General features: G+C 39.8%; 1 protein-coding gene across 3 annotated transcripts in view; it reads left to right on the forward strand.

Moving 5' to 3' along the window:
* Positions 1-14,517, forward strand: part of SRGAP2 (SLIT-ROBO Rho GTPase activating protein 2) — a 254,817-nt gene that overhangs the window by 131,027 nt on the left and 109,273 nt on the right. For all 3 annotated transcript variants that reach the window (XM_012001018.1, XM_012001022.1, XM_012001028.1), the window contains exon 3: positions 3,693-3,855. In XM_012001018.1, coding sequence (XP_011856408.1) covers positions 3,693-3,855 — 163 coding nt within the window. The remainder of the gene's footprint in view (positions 1-3,692; positions 3,856-14,517) is intronic.

Here is a 14,517-nt window from a genome sequence, read left to right on the forward strand (position 1 = left end):
AGTCATTATCATCACCTAGCAGCTATTCCCCTTCATAAATATTAATTGGATAAGCCCCAACATGTATAATAGGCATTGCAACAACTGACAATGAGATGGTATGATATTAAGCATGTTGATTTTCACTACCCAACCACAGTCTAACATGAACCCAGCCTAGGCCCTTGAGCTTTCTATGGCATGTGATTAAACCTTGCTGCTGTGTGTCAAGTTATAGGCTCACCTGTACAGCTTTATTGGAGGAGGTGCACATACATAGGCTTGAATGAAAAAATAAGCCTATGCAAAGCTACATGTATTCTAATCAATAGCATATTGTTCAGAAGTTCCGAGGCATACAGTGATTCTTTCTTCCAGGGTTTGCATAAAACAATGCTAGCAGCCTGCGAAACATTGCGGTGGTATCTAATGCAGGGAAACTGGGTCCTAGGTCTCTTGCTCATGTCAATAAGGGTTGCTCATATGAATGGATGTGTCACCATTTTTTAAATTGAAATGTGATTTTCTACTAATTCCAGAGTGTCTCAGAACACAGTTTAAAAGCTCCTGCTCACTGAAACCAATACTAATACTGTAACTATTGCACAAAATGCTGTAAGAATAGAAATAAATACATGTGGTAAAAGTACTTGTAGCACCTTGCAAGTTCTATTTTCTTTTTTTTTCTTTTGTTTTGAGACGAAGTCTTGCTCTCACCCAGGCTGGAGTGCAGTGGCATGATCTCAGCTCACTGCAACCTCCGCTTCTGGGGTTCAAGTGATTCTCCTGCCTCAGCCTCCCAAGTAGCTGGGATTACAGGTGTGCACCATCCTCACCCAGGTAATTTCGTATTTTTAGTAGAGATGGGGTTTTGCCATGTTGGCCAGGCTGGTCTCGAACTCCTGACCTCAAGTGATCCACCGCCTTGGCCTCCCAAAGTGGTGGGATTACAGGCGTGCGCCACACCTTACAAGGTCTTAATAAAACTTATTAGCATTAAGTGATAAGGCATTTCATTTTAAAAGATTTCTACTGCCAGCTATCCTCTTTATTGACCCACTTTTGTTCACTCATCCTTTCTTTTGAGGACACCCTGGGGATATGTGCTCTGCATCCTTTCCCATGGTGTTAGGTTGGTTTTGCCCCCTCTGCTTCCTCTTTTGATCTGTAGTCTACCTTTCTGAGCTAGCTGGCCCTTTGTCTGTACCGCCATTAAAGTTCTATTTTACTATAGGTCTTTCTTTGTCTCCCTTACTATATTGCAGCATTCGTACTTTTATAACCACTAAAGCCCCTAACACCATGCCTTGTTCATTTAAGATACAAATGTTTGTACATTTGTGGAATTGAATTGTGGCATCATTTGTGTGTATATAAAGTGCTATAGGGAAAAAACCTGTATAGACCCCCCCATTCATGTTCTCCTTTAAGAAACAGATTTAAACCAATTGTCAATGTAAAGTCTCATGAGATCTGCTCCTTTAAAAAGCATGCTTACTGAGGACATGGGTATCTTGCCGAGACACACCACTTGATTAAAATGTAGATTAGATTATTTAGAATTTTGTAACTGAAATCTAACTGGAATCATTTTGAAAGTTTTCTTGCAGTGGAAACATCAGATGCCATGGAATGCATGTGTTCAAATATCTTACCATTTTGAATTTAGGATTGTTTCCTGTTCACTTTTTTTTTCCCCAGATACTAAACATTTTGAAAGGAGTAAATTAATTATATGTCTCTCTTCCTCTCAGCTAGTATATTTTTGATTTCCATAGAAATCTTTCAGTTTCTCTCAAAAGGTAAGTGTTGTCACAGTGATTGGCTGTCTTAAGAGTTAGTGATTTTGGCTACAGAAGAGTGATGCCTGGGGCAGGGGGTGGGGACCTGGATACAGGTTTAGAATATTTTCAATTTGGACTCTAATATTAATTGGTTTGAAGTAACTTCTTGGTTTGAGTTAGACAGATATTTGATTTGTCTGATGTTTTCTGAAGTCCAAGTAGGTGTGGCATGATAATTTGTTAATAGTTTTTACTACAGAATTGGAAAAGCCTAAGTTGAACTTCACCCTTTACAAATCACAAAGTGCCTCGCCTTTAGTGCTGAATGGAGGCAGTACTGACTCAAGAACTAAGCTACTCTCAGCTCACTTTCTTTGTAGTAGCAGTTTGACTGGAGGGAGGAAGAGAGGAAAGAGGAAAAGAAACAGATCGTTATTATTTGCAGTGAATGAGAATACTTGCTTTGCAGTTATAGGCTTGGTTTGAATTCTGGAATTGCCACTTTTTAGCTATATGACCTTAGGCAAAGTGTTTAAAAATTTTTAGTCCACTTTTCCTCATCTGCCAAATGTGGTTAATAACACCCACCTCATCAGGTAGTTGTGGGGTTTAAGTCAAACAACATGTATAAAGGGCCCAGATACGTGTACAGTATCCCTTGATAAATAGTACTGCAAATTATTCCTACTTTTGTTTTTCTCCTTAAAGAAATCCAACTTCCAAATGTAGAACTTTCTGTTGCTTAAGTTGCTTAAGTTAGTCAATAATTCTTTTGGATCACAATGTTTTCATTAGAAATGAGCATCTAGGGCCAGGCGTGGTGGCTCATACCTGTAATCCCAGCACTTTGGGAGGCCAAGGTGGGTGGATCACTTGAGGTTGGGAGTTCAAGATCAGCCTGGCCAATATGGTAAAAACCCATCTCTACTGAAAATACAAAAATTTGCTGGACATGGTGGCAGGCGCCTATAATCCCAGCTACTAGGGAGGCTGAGGCAGGAGAATCTCTTGAACCCGGGAGACAGAGGTTACAGTGAACCAAGATTGTGCCACTGTACTCCAGCCTGGGCGACAGAGTGAGACTTTGTCTCAAAAAACAAAAAAGGAGTACCTTGGTTTAGCACTTTACTGCTCCACTCAAGCTGTAGACATTTTAGGAACACATATGTTCAGGTATGGTTTGTGTTCTTGATTGTATGGGACATGAGATTATGGCTCAATAAATGAAATCAAAACTTCCTTAGATATGTTCTGTGGAACTCCAGAGTTTTCAGTAATGTTTTAATGGCATACGTCTCCAAAGTTGCCTTTATTAAATCCTACAATGGATAAATTTGTGGGCATTTTGTAGTGCTGTAGTGATTTTTGTCTCTAGACAAAATCTCTAACTTTGGTTTCTACCCTAGAGATAAACCAAATGACTTAGTGGCTAAAGTGATGGACTTCAGAATCACCTTAGACCTGGTCTAGCCAGACAATGCAGAACTGTTGTTCTAGTCCCTGGCACCCTCTTACTTTTTGTGTTAGTCTTACTCGCTGTAGACAAGTGACAACCTCTGTGAGCTTCAGTTTTCTAATCAGTAGAAGGGGGATAATGGTAGTTCTTTTCTTACAATGAAATGATAGAGCTTAGATGAGATAATACGTATAACGTATTCACCAAGTTCTTAGAACATTGTAGGTGCCTGATAATCCTGTTTCTCCTTCTACATCCCCTCTTCCCCCTCTCTCCTTCTTGTCCTTATTTTCTCCTTTTTTCTCCACTGAGTTTTTAGAAAAGGAGAAAACTAGAGAGGTGAGCTTCAGGAAAAATATCTTTATTTCTGGATTGGCTTTGATTGCTGTGATTTTAGGACACGGACTATAGTTGTAGATGTTGCCCTGGCTGCGTATCAACAATGACTTCTTTTCCTTGATGTTTCTCCACAGGAAGGATCAGAATGTTCTCTCTCCAGTCAACTGCTGGAATCTCCTCTTAAACCAGGTGAAACGGGAAAGCAGGGACCACACCACCCTGAGTGACATCTACCTGAATAACATCATTCCTCGATTTGTGCAAGTCAGCGAGGACTCAGGAAGACTCTTTAAAAAGGTACAGAGATATTTCTAGTCACAGAGGTTCTTGGGTGGAGCAATGACATTCTTGAAATTCTATTAGGTATTATGTTGATTACCTGGGTGACAAAATTATCTGTACACCAAACCCCTGTGACATGCAATTTACCCATGTAACAAACTTGCACATATACCCCTTGAACCTAAAATAAAAGTTAGAAAGGAAAAATAAAAGAAATAATATCTTATTGGCCCACTTCATAGGCTTTCCACTAGTCATTCCCTACCACATACTTGTGGAGAAAAAAATATTTGAATTGGCATTCCTTTCTTCCTTTCTGAGCTGAATTAATAGTAGCCTTGGGAAAGGAACCATTTGCAAGGTACAAACCCAGGACTGGTACCATAATTCATAAGCTGCATCTATTAACAAAAACTGTGTTTTGGGAAGTTTCCTTAAAGTGATTTGTGAAGCTTTTGAGCTTAAGTGGCCAACAGTGTCATTTTATGTTTTCCTATTCTAGTTCATTTAGCAAACTCATATACGTTTATGTTTTTAGTTTAGTTTTCTTCCCAGGGTCTCATCTTGGCCAAGGTAAGCTCAAAAGTGTGGTTATTCTTATCGTGATATGTCTTTGTCTTTGGGTCTCTGAATGCTTTCGGAACTCAATTGTTATCATACTTCCTTGGGTATAGGTTAAACAATTTGACTAAGGAAAACTCAAAATAATCGTGATAATCTTAAGGAGCCAATTACCTGTCAATGATGGACCTAGCCTCTTGAAAACCCAGGAAGCTCTTTTCTAAGCTGTCTCAGCTTGAGGTGAAAGTGGAATCATTTATTCATGAGGTTTGGTTACAAACAGCAGTGAAGACCCCAACCATTGTATATGATATGCCATGTCTACCATTCAAGCGTTGACATCCCCGGAAGACTTTTCAGAAGGCAAATAATCTTCCTATAAATTATAGGTAGAAAAAGGTGTTAGAGGGCTATTTAGAATTCATCAGTTTCCAGGTGACAAAATCCATTATTAAAATTTGAAAGTGTGAGAGAAAAGACTGTAAACAGGATTGTAGTCAATACAGTCAAAGCTCTTGATCAGCTTTCCAATTCTCAGGAAGTTTTCCAGATTTCACTAGATCTGGAATTAATACCCCATTTTTTTCTGTAATTACCAGCCTGATCAAATAACTGATTTGGAATCTTCCATCTACCTAATTGCATCCATGAAGGTGCTTTCCCTGTGTCTTAGAGACAGAATATTGAGGATACAATCATCTGTCGAAGAAAAGAAGACAGAGAAAGATAACTCCTCCCAGAGCTCACTGGCTATTTTTAGTAGCCCGGCTGTCCTGTGGTTGGGGCCACACGTCATTTCGGGGTGAGGGTACTTCTCACCATCTCCTCCATGGTTTCCAGCATCAGCTTCAGCTTGGTTGTCATTCATTTGAATTATTCTGCAATACTTCATGATGCATGTGTGTGACTAAAATTAAAACTTATTTAGGTGAAATTTTGACAGCTTGTCTCTATGACCTTGACAGCCACTTTTAGACTATCTCAAGAAGGAAAGGGCTTGACTGATAGTTTCCTCCTCCATTTTCTTTGTTCATCTGAGAAAACAACTTTTATAAGATCTGTTCACCTAGCTAGACTTCACCCAGTCTCTCAGCTCCCTTTTCTCCCAACCTTAGAAGGTTAGAGAAAAACCAAGCTGAGAGAATTTAATAGCCTCTCCAGATCTCAGAGATGCTTATACTGAAGGCAGCCAGATATCAAAGCCACGAGTGTTCCTGACTCTTCAAGTGCCCCATGTATATTTCACCAAAGCACTAGGTACATGGCACGTATACAAGGTGTGGGGCGTATGACCTCCATGAAAAAAATTTGTCTGTGAATGATATTCTTAGCCATGCGCTCAGGGTTGACTTCCTTAAGCTGTGTATTACTATGCTAGAGTGCAAGGAAGAACTTATTTCTCACAGGACTGTTTATGTATTACATTTCACTGAAGAAAAGGATGCCTATCATAATTTAATAGCTATATGCATTTTCACAAACTGAATTCACACCTGTGTAACCAGCACCCAGATCAAGTAACAGAACATTTCTGTACCCTAGAAGCCCCCTCATACTCCCTTCGAGGCATCTCCCCACCCTAAATCCCGAAAGATAACAACTGTCTTGACTTTTAACAGCAGAGATTAGCTTTGCTTGGTTTCATACTTTATATAAGTAGAATTGCACAGTATCTACTCTTTTTTGTCTAGTTTCTGTCAATATTATGTTTGTGAGATTTATTCATACTGTTGTGTATAGTTACAGATCATAGGAATTTCTCTTGATCTTTGTATCAATTAAATTGTAGTTGATTAGGCTATGGATCAATTAAATTATAGTTGATTAGAGACATTCCAATGATTACTATCCCACAGCATTAATAATTTCTTTTCTCCTTCCCTTGGGGGGGTTCCCATGTAGGCAGAAAACTCTTAAGTTAGGAGCCGGTTGGCAGATCATAAAAATAGATTCAGCCAAGCACCGTGGCTCATGCCTATAATCCCAACAACTCAGGACGTCAGGGTGGGAAAAATGCTTGAGGCCAGAAGTTCAAAAACAACCTGGGCAACATAACAAGACCTTGTCTCTAAAAAAATTTAAACAGTTAGCTGGGCATAGTGGCCTGTGCCTGTAGCCACAGCTACTTGGGATGCTGAGGCGGGAGTATTGCATGAGCCCAGGTGTTTGAGGATGCAGTCAGCCGTTATCATGCCACTGCACTCCAGCCTGGGCAACAGAGTGAGACCCTGATAGTTTGAGGATGCAGTGAGCTGTAATCATGCCACTGCACCCCAGCCTGGGCAACAGAGAGAGACCCTGACTCTTAAAAAAAAAAAATTGATTCATTCTATTTTGGCTGGGTAAAGAGCCTTTCTGCTTTCTAGTAATGGGCAAAGAAACATTCTTCATACCCCACCCCAGATTTTTAACCTCTTTTGTTTAGAGTGTTGTTGCACATGAAGAATTAGAATCCTACTGGTTAAGATAGTATCAGATAAGAGTCCTAAGGAATATCCTCAGCCATTCTATAGTTACATGAATCTTCCCCGGGATTTGCTTTGTGCTATCAGAGGAGACACCTTTTCCAAGTGACCGTTTCTCTTGGGCCTAGCTCTGCTATTAACTCTGAGACCTTGGACAATGACTTCTTTTTGTGCCTCAGTTCCCTAAACTTTAAAAAAAGAGTGTGGTCTATATGATCTCCATGGTGCCTTCCAAATCCAGGATACCACCATTCTGTGACGATAAGGGGATTTTACACTGGGAGCTTCCTTCCAGTTGTTAGGTTACCTTTGTTAAATTGTGATAGGTAAATTGTAATCCCACAGATAAGGACAAACAAAAGTGGATATGGGTGTGGAGAGGGCTAGCTTAAGCAAATGAAGACCAAATTTCTTGAAAAATGAAGCATTACTTCAGGTGCTGATATCTACAATGTCAGCAACCAAGAAATACCAAATGGGGATCCAAATATATAAAATAGATATGTTTTACTGGTAAATTTGGTTCCAGTGGCAAAAGGAGCCATTTCTCTGGGGACTTAGGCTTAGAAAAGATACCTTAATTTCTGGTATGGCTGTACACACCTGTGCTTTATGTGAATTTGAGTCTATTTGTCACTAGCCAAAGTCAACATTTTTAAAAATCTTGTTTTAATGTATAAAACTTAAGGATTCACTGAAAACATTATAATAGAAGTCATTATATTTTGAACCTGTATGTGCCAGGTATTGTGTTAAGCACTTTATATGTATTATCTCCTTTAATCCTTACCATAATTTTATAAGGTAGTTACTATTGTTATCATCGATGTTTTGTGAAGGAAGAAACTATGGCTTAAAGAGATTAAGCAGGCCAGGCACAGTGGCTCAAGCCTGTAATCCCAGCCCTTTGGGAGGTCGAGGTGGGAGGATCGCTTGAAGCAAAGAGTTCAAGACCAGCCTGGGCAACACAGCAAGACTGTCTCTACCCACCTCCCCCCTCCCCCCAAAAAAATTAGCTAGGCATGATGGTACACACCTGTAAGCCTAGCTAGCTAGGAGGCTGAGGCAGGAAGGATCACTTGACCCCAGAGGTTTGAAGCTGCAGTGATCTATAATCATGCCACTGTACTCTAGCCTGAGTAACAGAGCGAGACCCTGTCTCTTTAAAAAAAAAAACAAACAAACCAGAGGGCTGGGCGCGGTGGCTCCACGCCTGTTATCCTAGCGCTTTGGGAGGCCAAGGTGGGCAGTTCACCTGAGGTCAGGAGTTCAAGACCAGCTTGGCCAACATGGTGAAACCTCGTCTCTACAAAAATACAAAAATTAGCCGGGCAAGATGGCCAGTGCCTGTAATCCCAGCTACTCGAGAGGCTGAGGCAGGAGAATCACTTGAACCCGGGAAGCAGAGGTTGCAATGAGCAGAGATCATGCCATTACACTTCAGCCTAGGCAACAGAGCAAGACTTCGTCTCAAAAAAAAAAAAAAAAAAAGAGAGAGAGAGATTAAGAAAAATGAAATGAAGCTAGTGTTTAACTCCAGTCACCTGGCTCTAGAATCCAACATTTTCATCTACATACTGTATTAGGATTCTCTAAGTATGTTGTGCAGAGAAGAGAAAATCCTAGATTTTCTCTTTTTCATTGAATTCAGATATCTCACTTATAGAATTAACCTAATTTTTTCTTTTGCACATAAACCTTCAAAGGGTATGGAGATGTTGAACATCAACATTGGATTGTTTTTCCTACCTGGGGTTGGGGCAGGCAGCTGGAAGTTGGGAATGAAATAGGGCAGCATGTTTACACTCCCCAGGGGCAAAATATCTCTGCCCCCTGTAAGAGGGAAACAAGGACTCATTAAATGTGAGAGCTGGCCCAAAATCTGACTCACAGCTAATTTAGCTAATTTAGGGATGTCAGGGTGGCTGCACAATTGGCCCCTCTATGGTATTGAACCCCCTTAAGGGATGCTCCTTGCTAGCCCTCTGGTTTGTGGTAAGGTCTGCTGGGACATATTTTACATTTTGCATGAAGCCATGTTGGAGATTCTTTTAGCTAAATATAACATCTGGAGAAAGTAGCCTCCTGTCCACAGCTTAAAAACAGACTGACTTTGTCTAGGACTCCAGGGAAAATTGAGCCCATTTGGTGCTCCTGACATCTCCTTTCATGTAATGAAAGCTCAGTCTGTCTAACCTCTGTTGGAACCAGGGTTTGGGCAAATATTATTGCTGCCACCTTCATTTGTTTAATGCGGTGGCTTCAAAAACCATGCCCAAAAACTGCCAAGTTTGGCTCCCATCTGCCTGTGGTCTCCGTGAGGGGCATGTTCTAAAGAAGCCCACCAAGAACAGAAATAATTTTTCCCACTTGCTCAGTTTAAACTGAAATAAACTTGAGTGTGCTTTTTCCTACAGCAGAGAGGATAATCCTGTTTTCTCTTTTTACTTAGCTGGAACACACTAAAAGTACCTCTGACTTTGCTTTCTCAAATCACTGTTTCTAGCCTTTCACAGCTGCTCACACTTAAGCTTGGAAGCTGGTCAGTTCAGACAGTGCTAAGACTCAGTTGCATCCTTGTTTTTACAGCACTGCAGTGAACTGTACTCCTGTTTTACTGTTAGGACTCTTAAGTTTCTATGGCAAAAACTTAGGTTAAATTGAAAAAGCCAAGTCAGATTCCCTGTAGACCAGTAGCTTTCAACTTTGCCTGAGCATGAAAGTTACTTGGGGAGTTTTAAGAAAATCTTTGTGACCTTGAATAAACAAAGGTTTCTTAGGATATAAAAAGCATGAACTATAAAATTTTATAAAGGATAAATCAGACTTCCTCAAGTCTTGGACTTTTGTTCTTGGAAAGACTTTATTTACAAAATGAAAGACAAGACGCAGACTATGAGAAAATACTTGTAATGTGTATCTGACAAGGACTTATATCAGAATATAGAATAAAGAACTCTGAGAACTCAGTAATAAGACAAACTGCCCAAATTTTTTAAAATGGAAAACGGTTTTAATGAACATTTCACTAATAAAAATATATAAATGGCTAATCAGCACATGAAAATATGCTGAATATCATCAGTCATGATGGAAATGCAAGTTAAAACTGTAAGGAGATATACCATACGTTCACTAGGATGGTTAAAATGAAAACATCTGGCAATATCAAGTGTTAAGGAAGTTGGCCAGAACCCTCATTTGTTGCTGGTGAGAGTGTGAAAATGGTACAACCACTTTGGAAAATAGTGGCAGTTTCTTAATGACATTAAATATGTACTTGTCATACAACCCAGTAATTCCAGGTATTTATAGGCATCTACCCAAGAGAAATAAAAGCATATGTGTAAACAGAGACTTGCACCTGAATATTCATAAAGTTTTGGGATAGGCTGAGTAATGCCCCCCTCAAAAAAAAAAAAAAAAAAAAAAAGAGGTGCATATTCTAACCTCTGGAACCTGTGAATGCTACCATATGCATGTAATACTTTGCAGATATGACTAATTTGAGGATCTTGTGATGGGGATATTATGCTTGATTAGCCAGGTGGGCCCTAAATGCAATCACAAGTATCCTCATAAGAAGGAGATAACAGATAAAAGAGAGGAAGGTCATGTGATAGAAGCAGAGGGAAGCAGAGTCATAGAGAGAGGATGCTATGCCACTAACTTTGAATATGGAGGAAATGGCCATGAGCCAATGAATACAGCTCTAGATGCTGGAAAAGACAAGGAAATGGATTCTTCCTGAGAGCCTCCGGAGCAGAAGCAGCCCTGCTGACACACTGGTTTCAGCCCAGTGAAATTGGTTTTGGAGTTCTGACCTCCAGAACTCTAAGAGAACAAATGTATGTTGTTTTAAGCCACCATGTTTGCAGTAATTTGTTACAGCTGCCTTAGGTACTTTATTCATAATAGCCCAAACTGGAAACAACCCAAATGTCCATCAACAGATGAATGGAAAAACATATTGTAGTGTATCCATATATTAATACTACTCAGCAGTAAGAAGGGAAATGCTGATACAATGTAAATGAGGTCAAAAAACATTATGTTGATAAAAAGAAGCCAAGCACAATGAGTACATTCTGTATGATTCCATTTCTATAAAATTTTAGAAAAGACAAATCTGATCTATAGTGATAGAGAATAGATCATTGATTGATTGCCTTGGGGGCAGGATGGGGATGAAGGATTGACTGCTAAGGGACACGAGGGAATTTGTAGGGTTTTTATAGCCTACATTATATAACATTTTAAATGATGCTTTATAACATTTTTATAATGTTAACATAATCTTGATCATGGTGGTACATTAGACAGAATTTATCATATTATACACTTAAAATGTGTACATTTTATTATGCAAATTATGCCTCAATAAAGTTGATCTAATTTAAAAAACACCCATGCCAAGACCCTACCCCAGCACAATTGAGTCCAGAATCTGTGGAATAGGGCCTGGGTGATTGTTGCCTACAGCCAGGACTGAGAATCCCTGCTGCATTGTTTTCCATCTTGGGGAAACTGCAGAGCACAGAGAATATCTGATGCCCTAAGATCCTGTCTATCTGTATGTGAGCCATGTTTGCTTCTGCAACAGACAGTGTTAAAGCATCTAGGCTAGTTTCTCTAGGCAACCCATTGTGGTTTCCTACTTTATTCTTGGAGGGTGATGAAGGGTGAAGTTAGCTTCAGATAAATAAATCTGGTGACAAAGGGTGAATCTGGCTGCCTTCACACTGCAGGAAGTGGGGAATGCATGAAGAGTGCTGAGGAAGGAATGTAAGAGGCTCAGTTAATACTTTTCCCCAGGGCCCTGGAGATGTTAAACATGTCCTTTTGCCGTTAGTGAATCAGTCACAAGAGAATTGCCACAACAGTCAGATTTCTTTTGGCACCGAGGAAATGAATCTGGTAGTTAAAAAGGATAAAGGAGATTTAAAACTAAAAGCAGTGCATGTTACCTATCTGTTTGGTATCCCTTTGGACTGGGATAGGATTTCCTATGGTGTGTTTTGAGTCCAGCTGTTTGGCATGTGTGAGGAGAGTGAATAATGATACTGTGAGAAGGCACGTTGGGTGGTGTGATGGTCATAAATAAGAAGAGAAGAAGTGACCCACAATGCTGTTATAGTTGAATGTCCCTGGTAGGTGCTGTTGATTGAATGAATGGAGAAAAAGAATGGTTTTCCAAAGGTTGTGTCCCTGTGCTCTGCCCCATTAAGAAAGGGTTTAACTCTTTGGGAGAAGGAGTAGATGAGTGATTTAACCCTCCCTCCCTTCCCCGTCCACCATATCCCTCCTGCTCCTCTGAACTCAGTATCTGTTATTGGACTGAATTTCTTCCACATTATAGCATGGTCACTAACAGTGTTTGCACAGTGCTTTACAGACAGCTGTTCCAGTTGCCCAATTTATCTTGTTGGTAGCAAAAATCTGTTCTAATTAATTGAGCTTTATTCTCTCATATCTGATGAAAAGATCCTCTTTGGAGAAAAGAATAGGATGTGAAACTGAGCTTATTTGAGTAGGGAATGGAAAGCTGCCAGCTACTTCAAAGGTATCTCTGCTGATAAGGGGCATCAGGTTTGCTGCCAAAGCCAACACCAAGGGGAGCTTTGCAGCTAGTGCTGTTGGGGGTGTTTTAGCTTTGGTTTCTGTGACACTGGGTCAGCAGCGTCTGTGTGCTCTCCCTTGAGGCTGCTCTCTGGGTGGTCCAGGCTTTTATTTGGACTTAGGAAGGTACAGCTCAAAGGGATTGCGTGCATCAAAGATGTCTGTAGTCTTTTGCTTAGGTTAGTTTGTGTGTTTGCCTTTTTGGTGTTTTAGTTCTTAGGTATCTGCCTTTTCTAAAAGAGCTCAAGGTGCTATATTTAGAACTTTCAAAGGTATAATAGTACTTCAATTTGTATAAATCAAAGGATTATTAAGGGAATCTAAAGAAGAGGAATGGAATATGGGAAATGGAATATGGGAAAGAGGTGCAGTAGACAAAAAATAAAAGTGTCCATATGCAACCTTGTATTGGAATACTACCCTAAATTAGGAGATTATACCGTCAATGAGTATTTTAGTGAATACCGTATACACAGCATTATGCTGCTAGGTGCTTAAAATAGCTTGAAAATCAAATTGAGGAGTAAGATTTGCCTCCCAAGGAAGCTTTGGGTCTTTGGTTTATTTAGGTCTTTCAAAACTTTCTGTGGGATGATGATGACAAAATAATAATAGTAACCTTTTGTAAAATTCACACTGTGAATACCTCCCACTGTAGTAGGCCCTAGATGTGTATTTTCTCTGAACCTTTCATCTGTTTTTGCAAAGTTTTTTTCCTAAACTATTTATGAAAGTTAAAATACTTAGAGAAAATACACGTATTATAAAGTGTACAGCTCAATGAATTTTTACAAACCAAACACAACTATGTAATCACCCAGATGAAGAATGTTACTAGTATCCCCTGAACCCTCCTTCTCTCCACTTCAAGTCATTACTCTCTGAAGGGTAACCATTATCATGACTTCTAACACAATATAAGTATTTGCCCATTTTTAAAAATTTGTTTATGTAAATGGAATCAGATAATTTTTTTCAACAATTTAAATATGTAATTCTTTTGTCTTCTGGCATCCATTATTTCTGATGAGAAATCAGCTGTGGTTCTTAGGTTCTTATTATTGCTTACTTGTGTGTAATATATCATCTTTTTGTTTGTTTGTTTTAAAGAGGTGGAGTCTGTGTTCCCCAGCCTGGAGTCCTGTGGCATGATTACAGCTCACTATAGACTCAAACTTCTGTGCTCAAGCAATCCCAGTCCTTCCATCTTGGCCTCCCAAAGTGGTGGGATTACAGGCTTGAGCCGCCGTGCCCAACCCTTCTTTATTTGGCTGCTTCCAATATTTATTCATTGTCTTTGGTTTTTAGTACTTTGACTACTATAAGAGTGTAAGCGTGGTTTTCATTGTATTCATTTGGCTTGGATAAATATAATATTCAGACAATCCCTGATCTGTCAAATATCTAATTTGTAGAAATTATAGGAAAAATATCAGGTTTTTGCTCAACTTGAGAAAAAATGTTGGCAAATATTTTTTTCTGTCCCCTCTCCTTCCTGCTCTGCTTTGATATCAATTGCATGTATGTTAGACTGCTTGATTCAGTCCCACAGCTTGTTGATGTTCTGTCCATTTTTTTTCAAATTTTTGTTTTCTGTATGCCTTAGTTTAGATGATTTCTAAAGTTTGCCAATTTGGCTGAGCGTGGTGGCTCACACCTGTAATCCCAGCACTTTGGGAGGCCAAGGCGGGTGGATCACTTGAGGTCAGGAGTTCGAGACCAGCATGGCCAACATGGTGAAACCCCTTCTCTACTGAAAATACAAAAATTAGCTGGGCGTGATGGTACGTGCCTGTAATCCCAGCTACTCAGGAGGCTGAGGCAGGAGAATCACTTGAACCCGGAAGGTGGAGTTTGCAGTGAGCTGAGATTGCGCCACTGCACTCCAGCCTGGATGACAGAGCGAGACTCCATCTCAAAACAAACAAACAAACAAAATACCAGTTCTTTCTTTTGTTCATCTAAGATGCTATAAATGCCATCCAATGCATTTTTTTATTTCAGGTGTGTGTGTGTGTGTGTGTGTGTGTGT

Source organism: Mandrillus leucophaeus, unplaced genomic scaffold, assembly GCF_000951045.1.
Source record: "Mandrillus leucophaeus isolate KB7577 unplaced genomic scaffold, Mleu.le_1.0 Scaffold1174, whole genome shotgun sequence".
In the NCBI taxonomy this organism is placed as follows: Eukaryota; Metazoa; Chordata; class Mammalia; order Primates; family Cercopithecidae; genus Mandrillus; species Mandrillus leucophaeus.